Source organism: Ranitomeya variabilis, chromosome 1 (assembly GCF_051348905.1).
Source record: "Ranitomeya variabilis isolate aRanVar5 chromosome 1, aRanVar5.hap1, whole genome shotgun sequence".
Taxonomy (NCBI): Eukaryota; Metazoa; Chordata; class Amphibia; order Anura; family Dendrobatidae; genus Ranitomeya; species Ranitomeya variabilis.
The window spans coordinates 144,904,231-144,931,271 of NC_135232.1; the positions used below are offsets into that span (position 1 = coordinate 144,904,231).

Here is a 27,041-nt window from a genome sequence, read left to right on the forward strand (position 1 = left end):
TCTAGCTGGGGCTTCATCTAATAATAATGATAATAATAATAATTTTTATTTATATAGCGCCAACATATTCCGCAGCGCTTTACAAATTATATAGGGGACTTGTACAGACAATAGACATTACATCATAACAGGAATCACAGTTCATCTGAGGATTCTGATGTTTACTATCTTGCTTATTGGTGGGGCTTCCTATATTTAAGTGTCTACATATGTAATGGTTTGGTGGCTATTATGTGTTTACATCTGTCTGACATTTTTTCACTTTTTTTTAGTTATGTATGGCTATATAGTGGCATCTGTCAGTTTTCTGTCTGACTTGCACATTAGGGAATCTTGTTTTGAGCACAATGCACAAGTTGCGACATGGATTTTCTGCTTACTAATCTGTGATTTGTTTTACATTTTATTTGAAGTGTAGACTATGAATGAGATATGAATTACTTTCTGATTATATGCCCCCATGCAGCTCAGGTGAACTGCTAATGAAGGATTAATAATAGACAGTTGGCCTGAAACTAGATCAGTCTACAACATTTCCTCTATTTTGCGTAGGAAATTACTGGAAAACAGACATAATGAACGCCCTCCCCTGAGTTTATCTTAGGGGGGTCGCATGAGAACACAGCCCCCAATTTTTATATTTGATGGTTTGATACAACCCCAGTTTTATAAAGGTAATGGTGTTTTAAGGTGGTAAACAATAAAGGGTTAATATGTTTTCTCTCAGTCAGCTGTGCGAGGCACGAGCAGGTTCTAACCAGTTTTTACAGGTTCATTTTCTGTGTTCTTCCCGCAATTTTGCGGCATCCTGATTGGCTAACAAGTTTTGTGAGGGAAGAAATTTGTTTATATAACCAGCTGTTTCCTGGGTCCTGTCATCAGTCGACCACAAGAAGATTTGAAGATCCCACCCGCCCTCCCGCTTTTTCGACTGTTAATCCTCTTGCCGTGTCGTTTAAAGGGAACCTGTCACCACGTTTTTGGAAGATGGGATAAAAATAGCGTTAAATAGGGGCAGAGGTGGGCGTTACATTAGTGTGTTTGTTATGCGTTTATTACCCACCTAAGTTGCCGAAATACCTTTGCAAAGTCTCCGTTTTCGCCTGTCAATCAGGCTGGTCTGGTCAAAAGGGCGTCTTGTCTTCCCCCAGATTTTGCGTAGTTTTCCGTTGGTGGCGTAGTGGTGTGCGCATGCCCAAAGTCCTGAATCCTCTGCCAGGGGATTTAAAAGAGCGCGCTGTTCGTTTTCATTGGTGATCGGTGGGCGCGGCCATCTTCCTTTGGCCGCGCGTGCGCAGAAGCGGCGCTCTGCTGGCCGCGGCTTCAGGAAAATGGCCGCGGGATGCCGCGCGTGCGCAGATGGATATCGCGGCGGCCATTTTCCTGAAGCCGCGGCCAGCAGAGCGCCGCTTCTGCGCACGCGCGGCCAAAGGAAGATGGCCGCGCCCACCGATCACCAATGAAAACGAACAGCGCGCTCTTTTAAATCCCCTGGCAGAGGATTCGGGACCTTGGGCATGCACACACCACTACGCCACCAACGGAAAACTACGCAAAATCTGGGGGAAGACAACGCCCTTTTGACCAGACCAGCCTGATTGACAGGCGAAAACGGAGACTTTGCAAAGGTATTTCGGCAACTTAGGTGGGTAATAAACGCATAACAAACACACTAATGTAACGCCCACCTCTGCCCCTATTTAACGCTATTTTTATCCCATCTTCCAAAAATGTGGTGACAGGTTCCCTTTAATTTTGTGGGAAAATCGCCCGGATTCGGGTGGATTTGGACAGTTCATGGTCAGTTGGTATTCAAGTATGGGAAAATTTTTATAAAGATTTATTTGGTTATAATTTATTTAAATTATTATTCATGTTACTCAAAAAATAAACGTCACGGCCAAGAAAATATTTATTCCAAAACGTATATCTTGTGTCCTTGTTTTTATTTACCGTCAATAGTGGGGCTTGTGTTATCATGGAGTACCTAACCCTATACTGTATGAGAATTATAGAAGTTGTGCCATCTGTACAATCACTGCTGGTTCGGCACTTATTATGTATTTATTATGCATTGTTTATATAGCACCATCATATTCTGCAGCGCTTTACATACATTTTCATTGCTGTCCCCGATGGGGCTCACAATCTGAATTCCCCAACAGTATGTCTTTGGAATGGGGGAGGAAACCGGAGAACCTGGTGGAAACCCACACAAATATGGGGAGAACATACAGATGTTGTTCTTAATGAGACTTGAACCCAGGACCCCAGCGCTGCAAGGCCAGTGCTAACCACTGAGCCACCGTGCTGCCCTACTTGAAACCACCCAGCTAGTGTATAAAAACACTGGTATCACATGACATCCATGCCAATGAAGTGGTGATTGCTTGCTGCCTCTTTTAGGTTTGACTAATTAGAGGTGGGATCTGAATAGAAAACCCAAATCTCTGATGACCGGTTGCCATAATATTCATGGGGTTTCAGCAAACTATTGTTCCCAAGCACAGTTCAATGTAAAAAAAAACAAGCAAAAACAACCCCCAAAATGTGCTTTACTTACCTTACCTGGGTCCAGCACTGTCTCTGCACTGTTGACCATAGTATCTATTGTTTGTCTGCAGCGCTGATGTCATGTCAACAGTACTGCAGTCAGTCAAAGATCTCAGCAGCTGTGATGAAGTAGATGTCATCGGCCGCTAAGCTCAGTGATTGGCTGATGTGTGTAAGACTGTGTTAAAACATTTTGTTTTTCTGTCCTATTTTTTGAGGGGAATAATGGCTTCAATGTCCATTTGGATCCCTTGCAGAACTGATGCAGATGGAAGAAGAGGGACCCCATCGATGATTATGTGCTTTGTCTGGCTTCCGTTATGTTTCTTCATTTAGAACGGAAAAAAAAGTCATGGATGAAGCACATTTTCTTCAATCCCATATTAATCTGAGTTTGATCTACTTTCATTTTTCCGTTCCCCCATGACAGCACACCTGAGAGAGGGGATCCGCCCAGTTAGGACAGGAATACTACTGAAAATAAAAGGGTGGTACCTCTCCCTCGCTTGGGTTTCCTGTCCTGACAGGGACATGCTGAAGACGGCGGTCACAGTCTACTTACCCTCTCCCGTCCCAGCGTGGAGGAACAGCCAGGGCCTGTGCGCCGGTCTTTGGGTGATGGAGGCGCCGTCCGAGTGGGCGTGTATGCAGCACAGTCAGGAGTCCAGGGCTCTTCTGTGGCTGCTGCGCCACCCTCCCCCATCTGCCGGCATCCAGGAGCTCCAGGAGGGGCGGCCGCTTCCGCGTCGCGCGCGTCTGATGTCACACGCAAGGCACGCTGGGAATGGGGGGTCTGCGTGACGTCGGGGCGGGCACCAGATCCTAAATGGTGGCGCCCATGAAGAAAAAATGCCGACCGGCTAAACTAGCAAAGCGGCGTGTCAGAAGGGGGTAGGGACTATCGATGGGCACCGGAGGAGGCGCGGAGTGCAGTGGATCCCTCATAAAGAGGGATGACCACAGAAGACTCACTCATGCCCAGAATTTCATCATGGAAGTAGGGCAAGAGCAGCAGCAGCCACCGCCGTTACAGCATCAGGAGCTCTCACCAGATGCCTTGCCGAGCCACCAGCATACCAGGAAGAGTAGCCACTCAAGTGGTAAGAGTGGCAGTCGTCCTGTCCGGCAAGACTCCTCGACGTCCAGAAGGGACGTTGTACATTAATCTGATCAGCCTCCGAAACCGGTACCCTTGACTGACAGCGGTGGTGAGTGATCTTCGTGAATGTTACCTTATGGTAACAGGGTCCATTTTTTCTGCTTGATCACTAGGGGTCGTGGAAGTCTAGCGGTAAAACAAAGAACAGAGAATGTGTCCTTTGCAAAAGACCGCTGGCAGTTCAGTGGCAGAAAAATCTCTGTGCTGACTGTATTAATAAGACCACACAGGAAGAGACCCCTGATTTCGCCACTAGCCTTAGGGCTATAATAACAGCAGAAGTAAAGGGCTCCTTAAAAGCAGCCATCAAAAAAGCTGGAAAAAGAAGCCTCAAGGTGCCTACTGATTCAGAGGCCTCTCTAGAGCAAGAAGGTCGGGAAAGATCCCTGTCTTCCTCTGCCGCCGCCTCCTCTCTCCAGTCCTCAGAATCCTCCTCGGACAGTGATATAGGGGACCGACCATGTTTCCCAACTGAGGATGTAGAAAGACAAAGCAGTCAGGTCTACAATGGGCCTTAAGGAAGAAAAAGCACCTAGGTCATTAGAGAATGTTATGTTCGGTGGGTTGCAGGAAAAAAGGAAACGCACGTTCCCTGTCATTGCGAAAATAAAGGCATTGATTGATAAAGAATGGAAAAGGCCTGAGAGGCCTGGTACTTTACCTTCTTCATCAAAAAGAAGGTACCCAATTGAGGAGAATGACTCTGAAGCTTGGGAAAAAAAATCCCTAAAATTGATGGTGCTGTGGCTAGATCCTTAAAAAGATCATCCCTACCATTAGAGGACTCAGGCGTACTAAAGGACCCGCTTGATAAAAAGGCAGACGGCTTTTAAAAACACGTCTGGGAAGCGACTGCAGAGGGATTAAAACCAGCAATAGCTGGAACATTTTCTGCCTGTGCTATCATGATCTGGCTACAGCAGATAGATCAGCTGAGGGATAAAGTGCCAAGAGACGATATCCTAGCAAATATGACCTTAGTGCATGGAGCAGCAGCTTTCTTAGCCGATTCCTCAGCGGATTCTGCAAGATTAACAGCCAGAGCAGCGGGCTTGTCCAATGCGGCAAGACGAGCAATGTGGTTCAAAGGGTGTCTGGGGGATTTACCATCTAAACATAGACTGTGCTCCATCCCGTGTGATGGTCAATTCCTTTTTGGTAAAAAATTGGAAGAAATTTTGGAACAAGCAGGGGATAGAAAGAAAGGCTTTCGCCGTTTTCCTGTAGAGTCCAAAAAGCCTTCCTTTCGGAGGAGAAGATTTAATAGAGGTTGACCCCCAGGAGGTAGGAGAATTTGGGACTTTAAAGAAAAAAGAGGGTTGGGCTACATTTTCAAAGAGCCCTCTGCATCATAAAAAAAATCTCCCCAATGACATCAGATCGGAGGTAGGGGGAAGGCTCTCTCTCTTCCTCCCTGCCTGGGTAAACATCTCCCCCAGTTTATGGGTATTAAACATAATCAAAGACCATTTAAAAATATAATTCATCCGTCCCAGTGATTTGTCCCATACCTGGACGACTTCCTTGAGGTAGGGAGGTCAGAGACCCACTGCACACACCAAGTAAGAGAAGCGATGTCAACTCTAATAGAGTTGGGATGGATAATAAATACCCCGTCACAGGTTCCTTCTCCGATATCACACAATCAACAGAGCAAGAGAATAGTGAACAATTCCAGATTTTTTATTTAGGCAAAACACGAAAGGTCCATATAATCCACCACACTGAGGATACAACAGTCCAGAACACAAATGCAGTTCAGTAACAGGATAAAAGTCCAACAATCCAGCAGAGAGGATAACATAGTCCATATACTCTTCTTTCTCTCTGATATCCTCTTCACATCATGGTTCCACGCCAGACTGATCTGTGTCTCACCTCCGTGATATTTACAAGTCCCTCTCCTCAGGTCAGGATGGGGTGGTTCCCAGGCGCTCATTGTTTCAACAAGCTAGGTCAACATGTCATTAGCATATTAGCAAACAGCATTATTCACTGACCCTGTGGAGAGATAACAATACAGAACTGTGGGGAGAATATCAGATGGCAAATACAACTCATCCTACAAGAGAACACCATGAAAATAAGTAAAATAGAAATATACACAAAAATGATACCCATGTAGCATATCACACCATCACACCCCCAAGTCGAGATTAGCGCCAGAAAAAGTGCAATCCTTCCTAGGGTTAATACTGGACTCCGAGCAAGATAATCAAGATAAGGAGCCCGGTTTGTACAGGAATGCAACAGCCAGCAATGACACTAAGGAACGCAATGTCCCTACTAGGCTCGTTAGCATCATGCATACTAGCTGTAGGGTGGGCAGAGTTTCACCTAAGACAGCTGCAGTGGGAAGTTCTGTCAGCACAGAAATTATTGAAAGGACATTTAGAAGGAAAACTATATCTTTCCTTGACCGTAAGAGATTCCCTAATCTGGTGGACTGTGAAGGAGCATCTGACATTGGGGGTCCTGCGGCAAAAACCAGTCGAGGACATTATCACAACTGATGCAAGTGGTACAGGTTGGGGAGCACACCTGAGATTCCACTCAGTACAAGGGACCTGGTCCTCGCTAGACAGGAGTCACTGTTCAAATGTGAAACTGTGGGCAGTGGAAAAGGCCTTGAGACATTTTCTCCCCTTGCTTCGGGGCCGCCATACTCGAGTCATGTCAGACAATCGAGCAGTGGTGGCTTATGTCAACCACCAGGGGGGACGAGGTGGAGGTGTCAGATCTACTATTCCAGTTAGAGGAACAACACCTGTTATCTCTCACGGCTCTACATATAAGGGGCGTCAAAAGTATACAAGCAGACTTCTTAAGTCTCAGAGACTTGAGACGGGGAGTTGTCCTTAAATCCTCAGGTTTTCCAACAAATAGTGCAAGCTTGGGGCAAACCAGAGATAGACCTGTTTGCCACCTCACACAACAAAAAAGTCAGGAAGTTCTGCTCCCTAAATCCAAGGGAACATCCATTTGCTGTAGATGCCCTACAAATACCATGGAAGTTCTCCCTGGCCTACGTGTTCCCCCCCGATGGCAATGATTCCGACAGTAGTCCGGAAGATCAGAGAGGATCAAGCGAGGGTAATTCTCAAAGCTCCATTGTGGCCGAAGAGGCTATGGTTCTCCCTTCTAAGGCAGATGTCAGTTACAGATCCATGGATCTTGCCAGAAGTTCCGGACCGGCTTACCCAGGGACCAGTGAGCCACTCTCACGTGAAGGGCTTCCATCTGGCAGCCTGAAATTTGAGAGGGCACTACTGAGTTGCTAATGATTCTCACCTGGGTTAGTCTCCACCCTGTAGAAGAGTAGAAAACCTATCACATCCAGAATATATGGTAGAACATGGAAGACGTTCCTAGACTTTCTGGGGGAACCGTTAGAGGATGTAGTGCCGGTGGGACCTATCCTAGAATTTCTACAGGCAGGGTTGCAACTCGGGTTAGCAACTAGCACCCTCAAGGGTCAAGTTTCAGCCCTGGGGGCCCTATATAACTGCAACCTAGCTTCCAATAAGTGGGTGTCCCGGTTCATGAAGTCTTGTAGTAGGTATAGGCCGGTCATTGTTCCGAAGATCCCTCCCTGGGACCTGAATCTGGTCTTGGAGGCTTTAACCAGAAACCCCTTTGAGCCTTTACAGACGTTATCACCTAAGTTACTCACACTTAAAACAGTATTGCTGGTAGCCTTAACATCAGCCCGTAGAGTGGGCGACTTACAGGCCCTGTCTATATGCCCTTCATATACTCATATTTTTGAAGACCGAGTAGTTCTAAGACCAGATCCGGCCTATCTCCCCAAGGTAGTCTTTAAGTTCCATAGGAGTAAGGAGATCACCTTACCATCATTTTGCTATAATCCTAGGAACCCAGGGGAGCAAAAGTTCCAAACGTTAGATGTGAGGAGGTCCATGCTACAATACATGTCCATAACTAGTCAGTGGAGGAAAGATTAGTCCCTATTTGTAGCCTTCCCGGATAACAAAAAGGGTATGGGGTAGCTTAAAGTACCATTGCCAGATGGATAAGGGAGGCCATTAGTTTATCCTACTCTGCGAGTGGCGCTCCGGTTCCTGAAGGCATCAAGGCTAACTCCACCAGAGCCGTGGCTACCTCCTGGGCAGAGAAGGCTGAGGTATCAATTGATCAGATTTGTAAGGCCGCTACCTGGTCCTCACCCTCAACCTTCTTCAAACACTACCAGCTAGATCTATCCTCCTCTGCTTACCTAACCTTTGGTAGAAGGGTGCTGCAAGCGGTGGTCCCTCCCTAAGGTGTTTCATTCTACAAAAGTCTCTTAGGTGTGCTGTCATGAGTGAAGGGAAAACACCAAGGTTACTTACCAGTAGCCATTTTTCCAAAACCCATGACAGCACCCATATATCCCCCCCCCCCTTTATCACTCCTTTGGTGTGCACTATAGTTTGGGTGTTTTTAGTTGATATAATGTGGTGATGGTTTTGCCATGTGTACTAACCAGGGGGGCTTCTCATGCTCTGTAAACCAACTGAAGCGAGGGAGAGGTACCGCCCTTTTATTTTCAGTAGGGTTCCTGCCCTCACTGGGCGGATCCCCTCTCTCAGGTGTGCTGTCATGGGTTCTGGAAAAACAGGCTACCGGTAAGTAACCATGGTGTTTCATCAGTGATGTAATAGATCCATTTTGGGCATCAATTAGATTATTCAATTCCTAAAAATGGAACAGACAATCTGATTGTCTAAATGGAAGTATGAATGTAGCCTTCCACTTTAAAGTCTGTGCGTAATGTGTACAACAAATCTGTTTTCTATCCACAACAGAAATGATTTGCTGCGGATTTAAAAATCGTAGTATAAATGTTACTCCTTATGTAGATCCATGAACAATAATATGGATGCACTCAATCAGTGAGAAATCAGACCGTAGGACTGGGAAAATCGCAAAGAGGCCAGAAAAGTGCAATCCAGCTCCAATTAATAAAATCACAATTTTATTGAAGAAATTAGTTAACATACATAAAGTCAGCAGAAAAAGTAATAGTAAGCAACAGTACCTAATGAAATATCTCAGCACAGTGGTGTCAGTGTTAAATAGTATCTCTGCTCCAGACACATCCCCTGAGGAAGCAGGGTGAAACGCACATTGGGGTTCAGCACATATGGGTCAGCAAACCTGTTAAGTAAGGTCTTTCATTATTATCTCTATCCCCTGTTCCAACATTTGCTATTGTTATTTAACAGTATAGTTCACAATGACTACTATCATTGGAATTTAGAGGATTTATGCACTTGAACTTTATTTATATACTACAACATGTTAAGGAGCTGAAACTCCTAAACCCTTCATCCAATTTTAATGTGGATACCCTCAAAAGAAAGCTGAAAGTCTGAACTTGAATTGTTTTGTTTAAAATTCACTGTGGTAATGTCTATAACCAAAATTAGAAAAATGTTGGCTCTGTCCAAATATATATGGACTTAACTGTATCTGATCTGTTTGGCGTATGCCCTTAGAGATACTATTTAATACTGACACCAGTGTGCCTTGATATTTCTTGTGGTACTGTTTCTTACTATTACTTTTTCTGCTGACTTTATGTATTTTAACTCCTTTCTTTAATAAAGTTGTGATTTTATTGATTGGAGCTGGATTGCACTTTTCTGGCCTATTAGGATTTTCCCAATTGAGACCTTTCGTTTGATTTCTGATTTACAATTCTGAATGATCAAATGTCAGCACATGTGGAGTTGTAAAATCTTATCCAGTTTCCAAATCCACAACACTTCAGACGGATGTGAGCTTACAGTGTCTATTAAAAGCTAGGTTTTCATTCATGTAATACAATGTAAGATGATTAGGATGCTTCATCAAACAGGAGAGACGAGCCCTCTCATTCCTAGGTCACATATCCATTTCCAAATGTAGAAGTAGCTGCGTGGTCACTGTCCTTTCTCACACTATTCTGGCTTTTTACTGTACAGCATAGTGAGGTTATAATGATTCCACGCCGTCTTTCAGTACATCTCTATACGCTGGTGCTGCACCCTGGATTTTCCATAGTGGTTTATGCTTCCACTGGTTCTTGTATAATGTTTGTCTTATTTTTGCAGTCATGCATCTGTGTGTTTCTTTTCTGACTAGGCTGGGAAGCCCGTCCGCCGGTCCACGGCAGGCGCACATCTTTCCACTGGCCCCGGGAATCATGGAAAGATGCTATTAAAAGGAGATGGCCAGAATGAGTTCCAGTCACATGCCTCAAGTAGGAGGTCTTCAGGAAATGAGCACAAATTGGCGGTCAGTTTCCTAATGTGTTCCTGTCTATTTCCCAAAGAAAATAAGCTAAAAGTAAATCTTGAAATATTCAGAGCAAAGGGGAAATTCATTGCAAAAATATTCATTGCTATAAAGAATATCTTCTTCAAAGTCCGAGATCATAACGAGGCTTCAGGGGCGTAACTACAGTGGGTGCAGGGAATGCAGTAGCACCCAAACTCTAGTGTAGGGGGACCCATTGAAGACAACTGAAACTATTAAATACCCATGTCAGTTTGGGACTTTGTTGTAGAGTTTGCATTGGGACCACGAGTGTCGCGTCACGCCACCCGGCCACTCATAGGACCTTTACGTACTAACTCAACCCCTTTGCGTTATACGATCAGTGTGTGTGACATCCAGTAATGATTTCTTGTGTAGGTGATGCATTTCTTATATTCTGTAGTGTCTCTGACATGTCATTTAGGGTTACGGGTACATGACTGTGGCTCATCTACATAGCAATGAGTCTCCATGCCTGGTTTCTCCTTCCTTTGAAAACACTTCAATTAGAGGACAGTCGGGACCAATGACATTCCACCATTTATAGGTGTCATAAATCTTGTCATCAAGATACTTATGTTTGGTTTATTTTGTTTTATTTTTTACCCTTTTTTTATATTAAATAAAGGTCTGAACTTCACTTTTTATAGATTGATTTAGGTCGTGATGTTTCTGCATCTATAAGATTTACTTTTTCTTATAATCTCTTTCTTTAGAAACTTCAGGAAGAAAATGAACAACTTAAACAAGAAGTAGAAGATCTGAGGTTTGTGTCTTTCAATCAATGTTATTTTACAGAGTCTAATAAAATAAAGGCACAATGCAGAGTTACATATATAGGTACAAAAAGGGACCCGCAAAAGCTTACACTCTGTGTAACCCTACGGAATTTGCACATAGTCACAACACAACTACTTAAAAGAAGCCTAAAGTTAATGTTTTAATGGCCATATATAACTTCTTACAAGGCTATTTATTTCTCAGGGATGTTTAACAGGAGAAGACTAAGGCCGGGATCACACATACGCGAGATACGGCCGAGTCTCGCAGGTGAAATCCCTCCTCTGGCGCCGGCACTTCGGAACGGAGCGTGCAGCTCCATGTGTTGCTGTGCGGCTGCACGCTCCACTCCGGAGCGCCGGTGCCAGAGGAGGGATTTCACCTGCGAGACTCAGCCGTATCACGCGTATGTGTGATCCCGGCCTAATGTGGACATCAACATCAGCCCAATCCTCCTCAAATGATCCAATGACTAACTTTGAGCAAAAATGTCATAGTTTTATTTCTATATGTTTTAAAGTGAATCTGTCAGCAGGTTTTTGCTATGTGATCTGACAACAGCACAGTTTAGAGGCAGAGACGCTGATTCCAAACCTTTGTCACTTAGTAGGTTGCGTGTTTCTGTTTCAATCAAATTAGTGTTTTATCAGGAGGAGATTATCACTATATGACTAGCTTGCACGTGCCTGCTGGTCCAACTCCACCCCACTACTGACCAGCAGCTCCTTGTCTATAGACAATGTACACAGAAAACTGGTGTGGCCAGGTTACACAGGACTCAACATTGCAGCCTCTGTTCAATCTTCAGAAGAGAAAACTGTGATTTAATTGCAACTGCTGCAATTAGCTGGAATAAGGGTCTCTGACCCTACATTATGCTGCTGTCAGATTACATTGCAAAAACCAGTTGACAGATTCACTTTAAAGGGAACTTGTGTCCTCTGAATGTCTGCAATCTTAGCGATGAAGCAATGTCCCTGATAAATGAATACATTTTATTAATCATTCAAATACATTTCTATTCTTAGATTAGAACAAGTTAGATAAAAAAAGAGACACAAAAGCAGGACATTCTAATAACAATATTGTGATCACAAATATTTAGGCAGCATCATATTTGGCAGCACTTTACATACATCATCATCACTGTCCCCATTGGGGCTCACAATATGAATTCTCTATCTGTGTGTCTTTGACGTGTGAGAGGAAACAGGGCTACGAGGAGGAAACCCACGCAAACCCAGGGAGAACATACAACTCCTTGCAGATGTTGTCCTTGGTGGGATTCGAGCCCCGGACCCCAGAGTTGCACTACTGAATGAAACTGAATGGAGTTTTTCAATCTTCTCCATAGATTTCAGTACAGGCAGCTAATTGATGAGGACAAGAACCAATGCTTAGATGAACGGCGCGTCAAACTCTTAAAGTCCCAGGTTTTACAGCTGGAAAGACAGGTAATATATATCCGCCTGTAGGACATCTACTGTTTCCTTATGGACCGCTACTTCGACTTTGCCAATGGAAAGCTTTTCATAGTTTGGCACTTTTCAAATGCTTTATATGCTAGATTATGCCAAAATGTAGGGCAAGGTATATAGTGTGATTAATAAGCAAGAATATCTACTATATAATTGTCTAAGGGGTACTTCCGTCTTTCTGTCTGTCCTTCTGTCTGTCTTTCTGTCACGGATATTCATTGGTCGCGGCCTCTGTCTGTCATGGAATCCAAGTCGCTGATTGGTCGTGGCAAAACAGCCACGACCAATCAGCGACGGGCACAGTCCGGCGGAAAAATGGCCCCTCCTTCCTCCCCGCAGTCAGTGCCCGCTCCGTACTCCCCTCCAGTCTGCCCTCACACAGGGTTAATCGCAGCGGTATGGACCGCGTTATGCCGCGGTGTAATGCACTCCGTTACCGCAGCTATTAACCCTGTGTGACCAACTTTTTACTATTCATGCTGCCTATGCAGCATGAATAGTAAAACGATCTAATGTTAAAAATAATTAAAAAAAAATAAAGAATCGTTATATACTCACCGTCCGTCGGCCCCCGGATCGACAACAGGCCTTTCCTGCTCGCGACGCTCAGGTAACCGGTCCATGCTGCGATCTCGCAAGATGATGACGTAGCTGTCTCACGAGACCGCTACGTCATCATCTTGCGACACCGCAATGCACTCTTCAGACCGGAGCGCACGAGCAGCGTCGGTAACCGCTTCGCTTGCATCCAGGGGCCAACGGAAGGTGAGTATATAACTATTTTTTATTTTATTATTTTTTTTTTTAACAGGGATATGATGCCCGCATTGCTATATACTACGTGGGCTGGGCAATATACTACATGGGCTGTGCTATATTCTACGTGGCTGGGCAATATACTACATGGGCTGTGCTATATACTACGTGGGCTGGGCAATATACTACATGGGCTGTGCTATATACTACATGGGCTGTGCTATATACTACGTGGGCTGGGCAATATAATACATGGGCTGTGCTATATACTATGTGGCTGGGCAATATACTACGTGGCTCGGCAATATACTACATGGGCTGCGCAATATACAACGTGGGCTGCGCAATATACAACGTGGGCTGCGCAATATACAACGTGGGCTGCGCAATATACAACGTGGGCTGCGCAATATACAACGTGGGCTGCGCAATATACAACGTGGGCTGCGCAATATACAACGTGGGCTGCGCAATATACAACGTGGGCTGCGCAATATACAACGTGGGCTGCGCAATTTACTACGTGGGCTGCGCAGTATACTACGTGGGCTGCGCAATGTACAACGTGGGCTGCGCAATGTACAACGTGGGCTGCGCAATGTACAACGTGGGCTGCGCAATGTACAACGTGGGCTGCGCAGTATACTACGTGGGCTGCGCAGTATACTACGTGGGCTGCGCAGTATACTACGTGGGCTGCGCAGTATACTACGTGGGCTGCGCAATGTACTACGTGGGCTGCGCAATATACTACGTGGGCTGCGCAATGTACAACGTGGGCTGCGCAATGTACAACGTGGGCTGCGCAATGTACAACGTGGGCTGCGCAATGTACAACGTGGGCTGCGCAATGTGCAATGTGGCCTGTGCAATATACTACGTGGGCTGCGCAATGTACTGCGTGGGCTGCGCAATGTACTACGTGGGCTGCACAATGTACTGCGTGGGCTGCGAAATGTACTGCGTGGGCTGCGCAATGTACTGCGTGGCTGTGCAATATACTACGTGGGCTGTGCTATACACTACGCATACATATTCTAGAATACCCGATGCGTTAGAATCGGGCCACCATCTAGTAATGGTTATAAGCTGAAATGTTGCACAAACAAGGGTTACAGTGATAAGAACTATGTAGCCCACTACAAATATAGATTTTTAGGGTATGTGTCCACGTTCAGGATTGCTTCAGGATTTGGTCAGGATTTTATGCAGGTAAAATCCTGACCAAATCTGCACCTGAGGTCACTGGCAGGTCACCTGCGTTTTTTCTGCAATGCAAGGACATGCTGCGTTCTTAAAAGACGCGCCACATGTGAGTTTTCTCGGGTGTGTCGCATGCGTCTTTTACTGCATAGTGGAGACGGGATTTCATGAAATCCCCTCCACTATGCTGTAACATCTGGACGCTGCGTTTTTTATGCATGCTGCTCATCGCTGCGTCAAAAACGCAGCGTTTCCTGAACATGGAAACATACCCTTAGACAGTTTTTTTAATTAGTCTGACTTTTACAGAGATACAAATGTATCTATATACAAATATATATACAAATGTATGTAACAAAACTAGAGTTGGAGTGACAGAGGCTTCAGATCTACACGTAGCACTTCAGCCTCGTCTGCATATCAATTCAAATGCCGATTTGTCAGTGATGGAAGAAGTGACTTACACATATAAATACTTTGGGGTGTGAAATCCTGCTGACGAATCAAACCACATATATCCATCAATTAAGTTACGTGTAAAAATGGGAAATGACTCAGGAAAAATTATTGAACACTCTTACTGAAATGTATTTAATACTTGAAGATGGTTTAGAGAAAAATAATTTCTGAGTAGTGATGAGCGAGTATACTCGTTGCTCGGGTTTTCCAGAGCACGCTCGGGTGGTCTCTGAGTATTTGTTAGTGTTTGGAGATTTCGTTTTCCTTGCCTCAGCTAGATGATTTGCGACCACTAGACAGCTTGATTACATGTGGGGATTCCCTAGCAACCAGGCAACGCCCACATGCACTCAGGCTGGCTAGTAGCTGTAAATCAAGCAGCTGAGTCAGCAAAAACTAAATCTCCGAATACTAACAAATAGAAAACTCGAGCAAGGAGTACACTCGCTCATCACTATTTCTGAGTTCATATAAATTAAATCCAGACCAATGTTTATAGCTTTTTATATTATATTAGAATAATTTTGGTGTGAGTGAATGTTGCCTCCTGTCTACCATCAGGTGATGTTGCTGACCGAAGGGCTCAGCTCCAGAGCGTCTGTACTTCTTGAACTTGGCGACGCGCTCCAAGCCGTTCTTGAGAAGATGCAGTAAGTACTGACAACCGTGTGCACCACTGTGTACATTGGACTCCATGCTCCATGTAGATAACAAAATAATAATCTCTTTATTTTTATATGGCGCTAACATATTCCGCAGCGCTTTACAGTTTGCACACATTATCATCACTGTCCCCGATGGGGCTCACAATCTAAATTCCCTATCAGTATGTCTTTGGAATGTGGGAGGAAACCGGAGAACCTGGAGGAAACCCACACAAACACTGGAAGAACATACAGACTCCTTGCAGATCTTGTAGATCTGCTTACGCATAACGTTTGCCATGATATGAGTGATTGAATGTAGCTATCACTATACATTTCACATCTGTGCAATCTATGTCAAATCTATTATATCTTTTTAAAAATATACATTTTTGTCTTTTCAAGCAAATTCAGCGTCTAAAGTCTTTTAATTACCTTTGCAAATCAGGTCTCTACTTGCCAGTGAAAACCGCACTCCTGACGTACAAGTCACCAGGGTAGAGCTAATACGAATGATTGAGATATGCCAATCCATGCAGGGCAAACTGCAGCACAGTCATCAGGTGAGGACATCTGCAGGTACTTTTGGCCTCCTAACAGGTCATTTTGGGTCAGACTGTAATGGTAGAGCTGGTCACATTATACTGTAATTTAAAAAATCCGTAGTTTCTACTTACTTTTGATGTATCTTAGATGGATGTCAAAAATTTTGATTGGTGGGTTAGGTCTGCTGCTTGACATCTTCCAAATTCTAGATGAAGTGTTAGTAGCACACTTTTATCTTTTTTGTGGAAAACTGAATTTGGGCTGTATATGCCCCATATTCAGCTTTGTAAGAGTATCTGAAGGGATATAGTGCTCAGCAGAGTAGTATAGACCCTTAGTTTTATTAAAGAGAATCTGTCACCACAAAATGACTGTTCAAACCAAGCACAGCTCGTTACACTGTTGCCATGGCTGAGTGACCTGGGGCACTATCCCACCTACTTGTTAGGTGTCACCGCCCTCCTCTGGCTCATGTAAAGCCAGAGCTGTCAATCAAGGAAGAAGAGAGTAGAGATACAGTTGTGTGAAAAAGTGTTTGCCCCCTTCCTGATTTCCTATTCTTTTGCATGTTTGTCACACTCAAAATGTGTCAGATCACCAAACAAATTTCAATATTAGATAAAGATAACATAAGTAAACACAAAATGCAGTTTTTAATTGAAGGCCTTTATTATTAAGGGCAAAAGACATCCAATCCTACAGGGCCCTGTGTGAAAAAGTGATTACCCTACCCCCCCTTAAAACATAAATTAGCTGTGGTTTATCACATCTTTGGGAAGCCGAGTTCAAATTATCTTTGTCTAATATTTAAATTTGTTTGGTGATCTGAAATATTTAAGTGTGACAAACATGCAAAAGAATAGGAAGTCAGTAAGGGACAAACAGGTAGGTGGGAAGGTGTACTGAACTGCTCAGCCACAAAAAGGGTGCACCAAGCGCCTGTGCAAGACTTGGTTTGAACAGTTATTTTGTGCACAAGTAATCAGTGATATTCTATAAACAGATTTTTTAAATTTCTAATATGCCTTTAGAGCACTTCTTTAGATTTGCTCCTGATATAATGAGAAAGTATGCTGCTTTGACCAATAGTGTTCAGTCTGTCAGTAGATATAACTTTAGTGTCATGGGTTTACCACGACAGGGAGGACCCACTTCACGTTCATATTAAACACTGTAAGTTTCTTTCTGCAGTGCAGGAGTTATTCTGCTCAATTTGAGAGCTCCTGGAAATTTTCCTGAATTTAGGCTCCCAGCTGTCCACTGTTAGCCACTCCCATCTCCTATATAAACTGGGTCTTGGGTAGCACTCATTGTCAGAGGTAGCTTATGCTGCATGACTGGAGGTTGTTGGTGTTTGTTATTGGAGAACGCATTTGATGGATTTATCTGTGACTGTTGCTAGGTTTTCAGTGTGTGATAATTCCCTTTCTTCTACTTTGGTTTAACCCTATCCTCCACTCCCCAGTGTTTACCTCTGTTGTTTATGTGTGTATATTTGTATGATTGGTATTTTCATTTATCCCGGTTCGTGTTACCTTCTTAGTCTGGTTGGTGTATTATGGTACACAACTACTCCCCTCTTCCCTGAGTGAGGGAAGGGTACAAACTGAGGGTGAATTCAGGAGCTAAGGCAAGGTACGTGGCCCCAGCGTCTTCACCATCAGAAGTAATCCGGGGAACAGGGTGAGCTAGGGTGCCCCTAGTGTTAGGGACAGGGAAGGAGCCCTTGGTCCTGGGACACCCAACAACAGAGCCGTGACATTTAGTTTGTGTAAGCTTACATGTGATGTCAGAAATCTTCTAGTAAAACATATAATGTGGTATAATGACTAATTGTGCTAAGTGACAAACTCAGCGATACTATACAAAGCTGTAAGTGGTAAATGGCACAGTGATGAAGGGAAGCTTTCTTTACAACTATCTACCATACTTTTACTGTTATACAGGTCCTTCTCAAAAAATTAGCATATAGTGTTAAATTTCATTATTTACCATAATGTAATGATTACAATTAAACTTTCATATACTATAGATTCATTATCCACCAACTGAAATTTGTCAGGTCTTTTATTGTTTTAATACTGATGATTTTGGCATACAACTCCTGATAACCCAAAAAACCTGTCTCAATAAATTAGCATATCAAGAAAAGGTTCTCTAAATGACCTATTACCCTAATCTTCTGAATCAACTAATTAACTCTAAACACATGCAAAAGATACCTGAGGCTTTTAAAAACTCCCTGCCTGGTTCATTACTCAAAACCCCCATCATGGGTAAGACTAGCGACCTGACAGATGTCAAGAAGGCCATCATTGACACCCTCAAGCAAGAGGGTAAAGGTACCTTCACACGAAACGACATCGCTAGCGATCCGTGACGTTGCAGCGTCCTGGCTAGCGATATCGTTTCGTTTGACACGCAGCAGCGATCAGGATCCTGCTGTGATGTCGCTGGTCGCTGAATAAAGTCCAGAACTTTATTTGGTCGTCCGATCGCTGTGTATCGTTGTGTTTGAAAGCAAAAGCAACGATACCAGCGATGTTTTACACTGGTAACCAGGGTAAACATCGGGTTACCAAGCGCAGGGCCGCGCTTAGTAACCCGATGTTTACCCTGGTTACCAGCGTAAAAGTAAAAAAAACAAACAGCACATACTTACATGCGTCCCCCAGCGTCTGCTTCCTGACACTTACTGAGCGCCGGCCCTAAAAGTGAAAGTGAAAGCACAGCGGTGACGTCACCGCTGTGCTGTTAGGGCCGGAGCTCAGTCAGTGTCAGGAAGCAGACGCTGGGGGACGCATGTAAGTATGTGCTGTTTGTTTTTTTTACTTTTACGCTGGTAACCAGGATAAACATCGGGTTACTAAGCGCGGCCCTGCGCTTAGCAACCCGATGTTTACCCTGGTTACCCGGGGACCTCGGCATCGTTGGTCGCTGGAGAGCGGTCTGTGTGACAGCTCTCCAGCGATCAAACAGCGACGCTGCAGCGATCGGCATCGTTGTCGCTATCGCTGCAGCGTCGCTTCGTGTGAAGGTACCTTTAGACCCAGAAAGAAATTTCTCAACAAATAGGCTGTTCCCAGAGTGCTGTATCAAGGCACCTCAATGGTAAGTCTGTTGGAAGGAAACAATGTGGCAGAAAACGCTGTACAACGAGAAGAGGTGACCGGACCCTGAGGAAGATTGTGGAGAAGGACCGATTCCAGACCTTGGGGAACCTGAGGAAGCAGTGGACTGAGTCTGGTGTGGAAACATCCAGAGCCACCGTGCACAGGCGTGTGCAGGAAATGGGCTACAGGTGCCGCATTCCCCAGGTAAAGCCACTTTTGAACCATAAACAGCGGCAGAAGCGCCTGACCTGGGCTACAGAGAAGCAGCACTGGACTGTTGCTAAGTGGTCCCAAGTACTTTTTTCTGATGAAAGCAAATTTTGCATGTCATTCGGAAATCAAGGTGCCAGAGTCTGGAGGAAGACTGGGGAGAAGGAAATGCCAAAATGCCTGAAGTCCAGTGTCAAGTACCCACAGTCAGTGATGGTGTGGGGTGCCATGTCAGCTGCTGGTGTTGGTCCACTGTGTTTCATCAAGGGCAGGGTCAATGCAGCTAGCTATCAGGAGATTTTGGAGCACTTCATGCTTCCATCGGCTGAAATGCTTTATGGAGATGAAGATTTCATTTTTCAGCACGACCTGGCACCTGCTCACAGTGCCAAAACCACTGGTAAATGGTTTACTGACCATGGTATTACTGTGCTCAATTGGCCTGCCAACTCTCCTGACCTGAACCCCATAGAGAATCTGTGGGATATTGTGAAGAGAAAGTTGAGAGACGCAAGACCCAACACTCTGGATGAGCTTAAGGCCGCTATTGAAGCATCCTGGGCCTCCATAACATCTCAGCAGTGTCACAGGCTGATTGCCTCCATGCCACGCCGCATTGAAGCAGTCATTTCTGCCAAAGGATTCCCGACCAAGTATTGAGTGCATAACTGAACATTATTATTTGATGGTTTTTTTGTTTGGTATTAAAAAACACTTTTATTTGATTGGACGGGTGAAATATGCTAATTTATTGAGACAGGTTTTTTGGGTTATCAGGAGTTGTATGCCAAAATCATCAGTATTAAAACAATAAAAGACCTGACAAATTTCAGTTGGTGGATAATGAATCTATAGTATATGAAAGTTTAATTGTAATCATTACATTATGGTAAATAATGAAATTTAACACTATATGCTAATTTTTTGAGAAGGACCTGTAGTATTTGTCCCCACAAAGAGTGTTTGGTGCGTTTCTGGCTCCGCAGATTTTCTGCAGTATTTCTGCACCAATTAGTTGAATTGCATTATTTTCCTGAGGTCTGGTGTGAAGTTTCCACAATCAGTGATGGTTTGGGGAGCCATGTCATCTGCTGGTGTAGGCCCACTGTGTGTTATCAAGACCAAAGTCAGCGCAGCCGTCTACCAGGAAATTTTAGAGCACTTCAATCTTCCCTCTGATGAGAAGCTTTTTGGAGATGGAAATTTCATTCTCCAGCAGGACTTTGCACCTGTCCACACTGCCAAAAGTACCAATACCTGGTTTACAAACAACAGTATCACTGTGCTTGATTGGCCAGCAAACTCGCCTGACCTTAACTCCTCCATAGAGAATCTATGGGGTATTGTCAAGAGGAAGATGAGAGACGCCAGGCTCAAAGTGCAGATGAGCTGAAGGCTGCTATCAAAGCAACCTGGGCTTCCATAACACCTCAGCAGTGCCACAGGCTGATCGCCTCCATGCCACGCCGCACTGATGCAAAAGGAGCCCCGAACAAGTATTAAGTGCATTTATTGAACATACATTCCAGTAGGCCGACATTTCAGATTTTAAAATAATTTTTCAAGCTGGTGTTATAAAGTATTCTAATTTACTGAGATAATGACTTTTGGGTTTTCATTGGCTGTAAGCCATAATCATTAACATTAACAGAAATAAACACTTGAAATAGATCACTCTGTCTGTAATGACTATATAATATATGAGGTTCATTTTTTGTATTGAAGAACTGAAATAAGTTAACTTTTTAATGATCTTCTGATTTAGTGAGAAGCACTTGTACACTTTGCTCTAAGGGGTAAGGTTTCTGCTTGTGCAGTGTGACAAGCCAGGTCTTGCTTGCCAGTATGAGGAGACTTAAATGCCATGCATTGCTCCTCTGGGAAATTAAATATGCAAATTGTCTCTTCCCAGAGGAAGAGGATTTGAACTATAGTGCCACCTATTGGAAGTAGCAGTCCTACAAGTCAATATTGACCCTTTAACGAGCCTTGCCATATGACTTGGGATAAAAGCCAAATCAGAATCTCAATTTGCAGTCACGGTGTTTCGATGTATTTCCCTTCGTCAGTGTTGTCTCTCTCCACAAGGAGAAACCTTACCCCTTAGATTGCAGTCTCATTTACCAAATCAGATCTCTTGCTTTACACTGACGAGGGGCAATACCGTGAAACACAATGTCTGCAAATTGAGATTTGGCTTTTATCCCTAGTCATATAGCGAGGCTCTTTAAGGCTAAGTTCACACTAGGCGTTTTTGCTGCATTTTTTCCTGAGTGCTTTGCAGGAAAGCAGGTTTTGCTGCGTCTTATGCGCCATTTTTGGTTTGGGTTTTTTTATGCGTTTTTTCCATTCAATTCAATGGGTGAAAAACGCTGAAAGAAATGACATGCTCTATGTCCAAAAAAAACAAGCAAAGCACAAAAAAACTGATGACAAAAAAAAAATGTGTGCATGAGATTTCTGAAATCTCATAGACATAGCTGGTACTGTCAAATGCAGCCTGAAGTTTAGCATAAAAAAACGCAGCAATAACGCCCAGTGTGACCTTAGCCTAAAGGGTCCATATTGACTTGTAGGATTGCTGCTTCCAGTAGATGATACTAGAATTCAGGCTGGTTTCTCAATTTGCACATACACAGCAGTTACAGCAAGGTGTGTTTTTTCTGCACAAAAATACGCAGAAAAAAATGCACCAAATACTCAATGTGGGAATTTGGCCTTGGTGAACTGAAGATTAGTTTCTTCTGTTAAAAAGTAAAAGGCAACAGAAACCTGCAAATCCTCCGAATCTTCTGCTTTTCTCTGGTTTAACACTAGATGTCTCCATGTAGCTTCATAGCGAGATTGCGTCTTGTTTTAATGTTCTTTGTTGTAATCATAAAGACGATGTAACTGCAAACAAAACAGATACTTGTCAATTACTGCAAAATGTAGTCCACAAAATCAATGCATTGGAACTTAATGAGAGAGAAAAGGGTTTTCCGAAGGATAAATATATATATACTTTTTTAGTTTAAAGCTTTTTATACACAAAGAAAAACATCTGAAAAACTCCTTTTTATAGAATTATCTCTTCTGTGCAGCCAAAAAGAAAACACAAAATTTCCATTTATATTTCCGTAATTAAATTAGGAATGCTAATTGGAGTCTGAGGTGAGGTTAACGAATCCCTCGATTTCCTCCCTGGGCCATTCTGCAACTCAAATGACTTGCAAGATAATGCAAATGTGTCTACTCATTGAGGCTTTTGTCTTTTATAGAAGCGCACAATGGAGTTAATGTGTATCAAAAAAAATAAATAAATAAATAAATAAAATAAAAAAAACAGCTACACATTTGTTTGTTAACCTGAAAGGGATGCCAACCACAAATTTATCATCATGATATACAATTTCTTCACTTTTCAACAGCATCCATGGTATCTATACCCAATTGCTCATCTGCCACCAACAATGGTTTTCTAGCACTATATCCGTGACAGCAATTGTCTAAATGAAATTAATTTTTATACAAGTATTGGAACCATCAGAATCTTTTATCGCCATTTTTGCTTCTATTGTTTTATGTTGGGGCAAAAAAAAGCTTGGGAATGAGGCTATAACCCTCAGTACAAAGCCAACGAAATGCGTGTTCACAGATTATAATCGGGGTCATGAAGAAAAGCTGTCTTGGGCCTCATTCACATGTCCGTGCTTAACCATGTACGTGAAAAAAATTGTATTGGTGTCATCAGAGTTTTGGATCAGTATGTGCCCAGTGTACGGTCCGTGTGTCCTTTTTGACCATCAGTGTTTTAGATCAGTGTCTGGTCAGTTTACGGTCCATGTGTCTGTTTTTACCATCAGTGTTTTAGATCAGTATGTGATCAGTGTACGGTCCGTGTATGCTTTATTGCCATCAGTGTCGCATTCGTGTGTCTGTTTTTACCATCAGTGTCATCAGTGTTTTAGATCAGTGTTTGATCGGTGTACTGTCCGTGTGTCTTTTTTGACCATCAGTGTTTTGGATTAGTGTGTCATCCATGTGTCCGTTTTTACCATCAGTGTGTCATAAGTGTTTTAGGTTATTTTGTGATCAGTGTACGTTTGTGTGTCCCTTATTACCATCAGTAGGATCTGGTGATGGGAATCGGAGTGAGAACTCCCACCTGATGAAGACGGCACGTCCGTCGAAACGCGTTGTGGCTAAACTCTATCCTGTGTCAGAGTTTCCTTTCAGTGCTGCTGTGACCGATTCCCATCAGCAGATCCTGCTTCCTTCCTCCCTTGGAGGTGTTCGGCTGGAGCTGCGGCGGTACTCGACACTTTTTTCATCCTTTGGGCTGCCACCTCAGCACTCATACATGACCGCCATATACTGACTTTGTTTTATTACCATCAGTGTCTCATCGTGTGTCTTTTTTTTACCATCAGCGTCATCTGTGTGTCTGTTTTTGTCATCAGTGTTGTATATATCGGTGTGTGATCAGTGTACGGTCCGTGTGTCCTTTTTGACCATCAGTGTCATCAGTGTTGTAGATCAGTGTGTGATCAGTGTAAGGCCCATGTGTCCTTTTTGACCATCAGTGTTGTAGATCAGTGTATGGTCCGTGTGTCCTTTTTGACCATCAGTGTCATTAGTGTTGTAGATCAGTGTGTGATCAGTGTATGGTCCGTGTGTCCTTTTTAACCATCAGTGTCATCAGTGTTGTAGATCAGTGTGTGATCAGTGTATGGTCCGTGTGTCCTTTTTAACCATCAGTGTTGTAGATCAGTGTGTGATCAGTGTATGGTCCGTGTGTCCTTTTTGACCATCAGTGTCATCAGTGTTGTAGATCAGTGTGTGATCAGTGTATGGTCCGTGTGTCCTTTTTGACCATCAGTGTCATCAGTGTTGTAGATCAGTGTGTGATCAGTGTACGGTCCGTGTGTCCTTTTTGACCATCAGTGTCATCAGTGTTGTAGATCAGTGTGTGATCAGTGTACGGTCCGTGTGTCCTTTTTAACCATCAGTGTCATCAGTGTTGTAGATCAGTGTGTGATCAGTGTATGGTCCGTGTGTCCTTTTTGACCATCAGTGTCATCAGTGTTGTAGATCAGTGTGTGATCAGTGTATGGTCCGTGTGTCCTTTTTAACCATCAGTGTTGTAGATCAGTGTGTGATCAGTGTATGGTCCGTGTGTCCTTTTTAACCATCAGTGTTGTAGATCAGTGTGTGATCAGTGTATGGTCCGTGTGTCCTTTTTAACCATCAGTGTTGTAGATCAGTGTGTGATCAGTGTAAGACCCGTGTGTCCTTCTTGACATCAGTGTTTGTCACAGATGCGTAAATACATTGGAAAGCTTCTTTTACTTGGCAATGTTATATACGTTCAGCACCCAGATGGCGTACAGATACCATTCATGTACTGTATGTGTATTTTCACCGAACCCCTAGACATGTATTGGCCTTTGTCATCCGCAGCGCCAGAAAAGAACGGACATGTCTGTGTGTTTTGCACACACACACACGTTCCGTGAAAAACATGGACATGTGAACAGCAGCATAGATTATAATGGGCACATGTGGTATCTGCGAAGAACTTGGATACAACATGTACATGTGAATGACGCCTTAGGGATAATATAGCACATGCAGGGCCGTATTTGCCACTAGGCACTCGAGGGCACGTGCCTAGGGCGGCGACATTGCGGGGGGGCGGCACCTGAGCAAGGTTTTTTTATTTTTTTTAAGTCCCGGGTCACAAACGCGACTGACCGCCCCGCCCCCCCACCTCCCGCCCGCCTCCGAGCCCCACCCACCCTCCTTGAAGACGATACTCACCCTACTCCAGCGATGCCTGGTCTCAGCGTCTGTAGCGCGTCCTGAGTGAGCGGTCACGTGGTACCGCTGATTAAGGTCATGACTATGCGCATATTCATGACCTTAATCAGCGGTACCACATGACCGCTCACTCAGGAAGAAGGCGCTGCGGCGGGACAGAGCCAGAGGGAGGATGTCGGCGCAGCCGCGCGGTGTGTGGGACAGCTGACAGGTGAGTATAAGGGACGGGGGACAGGGGGCGGGGGGATGAAGGTAAGCCGCTTGAGCCATGCAAGATGGGAGAAGGAGCGGGGGAGGGGGTGGAGAGATGAGCCATGCATACCGGGGAGTATGAGCCATCAGCTATGCATATGGGGGGGGGGAATTATGAGCCATGCATACAGGGGAATATGAGCCATCAGCCATGCATAGGGGGGGGGAATTATGAGCCATCAGCCATGCATACGGGGGGGGGGGGGGAATTATGAGCCATCAGCCATGCATATGGGGGGGGAATCATGAGCCATGCATACTGGGGAATATGAGCCATCAGCCATGCATAGGGGGGGGGGAATTATGAGCCATCAGCCATGCATACAGGGGGGGGGAGGAATTATGAGCCATGCATACAGGGGAATATGAGCCATCAGCCATACATACAGGGGGGGGGAAATTATGAGCCATGCATACGGGGGGAATATGAGCCATCAGCCATGCATACAGGGGAATATGAGCCATCAGCCATGCATATGGGGGGGGGAATTATGAGCCATGCATACAGGGGAATATGAGCCATCAGCCATGCATACAGGGGGGGGAATTATGAGCCATCAGCCATACATACAGGGGGGGGAATTATGAGCCATGCATGCAGGGGAATATGAGCCATCAGCCATACATACAGGGGGGGGAATTATGAGCCATGCATACAGGGGAATATGAGCCATCAGCCATGCATACAGGGGGGGGGGGAATTATGAGCCATGCATACGGGGGAATATGAGCCATCAGCCATATATACAGGGGGGGGAATTATGAGCCATGCATACGGGGGGGGGGGGTGGAGAGATGAGCCATGCATACAGGGGGGGTGGAGAGATGAGCCATGCATACAGGGGGGGTGAATATGAGCCATGCATACAGGGGGGGGAATATGAGCCATGCATACAGGGGGGGAAATATGAGCCATGCATACGGGGGGGAATATGAGCCATGCATACAGGAGGGGGGTTCATTATACAGTATGGAGAACTGTGTGTGGCCGTTATACAGTATTGAGCATCATGTGTGGCCGTTATACAGTATGGAGCATCATGTGTGGCCATTATACAGTATTGAGCATCATGTGTGGCCGTTATACAGTATGGAGCATCATGTGTGGCCTTTATACAGTATGGAGCATCATGTGTGGCCAATGGCCATTATACAGTATGGAGCATCACGTGTGGCCATTATACAGTATTGAGCATCATGTGTGGTCATTATACAGTATGGAGCACTGTGGACATATTGTTTCGTTTATAATTATTGTATATAAAACAGTGTGATCAGCAGTGCTAAATGGCTGTGGTTGGGACGTGGATATGGGTGTGACTAGTTGTGAAATGGGTGTGGTCAGAGGCGTGGCCTAAAATTTGCCGCGGCGCGCTATGCGCGCCGCACACTTTATACCTCCTTCCCTTCTTCAAAAGTTGGGAGGTATGGTACCGCATTTGCCAGATCATGGCAAGTGCCGCAAATCCCATAGGGAATGAATGAGGCCGAACGCAGTGTTGCTGTAAGTGATCCGTTATGTGGCACATGCAGAAAAACTGCCGGATCTGCTGCAAAAGGTGACTGTCACATCAGCGATTCTAAAGTCACTGCCGATAGTGTCATACTCACCAAAGGGGGAGGCAGCACTAAAAGTGCCTAGGGCAGCAGAAACCCTTAGTACGGCCCTGAGCACATGCAGCATATTTGCCTTCTGTGTATATTTGCTTGCCCCAAATTTGCCCCCCAAAAAAGGGCCAACAAAGGAGATAACATTTCTAATAATTGTGGAAATGTTTTGGGG

The 27,041-nt window shown here is 44.4% G+C and overlaps 1 protein-coding gene across 1 annotated transcript in view; it reads left to right on the forward strand.

Annotated features, from left to right (window-relative positions):
* The window catches only part of LOC143793677 (uncharacterized), a 159,971-nt gene that overhangs the window by 24,680 nt on the left and 108,250 nt on the right, over nt 1–27,041 (forward strand). The window contains exons 3-7 of the mRNA XM_077280722.1: nt 9,842–9,994; nt 10,732–10,781; nt 12,150–12,249; nt 15,253–15,341; nt 15,784–15,898. Of these exons, the coding sequence (XP_077136837.1) occupies nt 9,842–9,994; nt 10,732–10,781; nt 12,150–12,249; nt 15,253–15,341; nt 15,784–15,898 (507 nt within the window). The remainder of the gene's footprint in view (nt 1–9,841; nt 9,995–10,731; nt 10,782–12,149; nt 12,250–15,252; nt 15,342–15,783; nt 15,899–27,041) is intronic.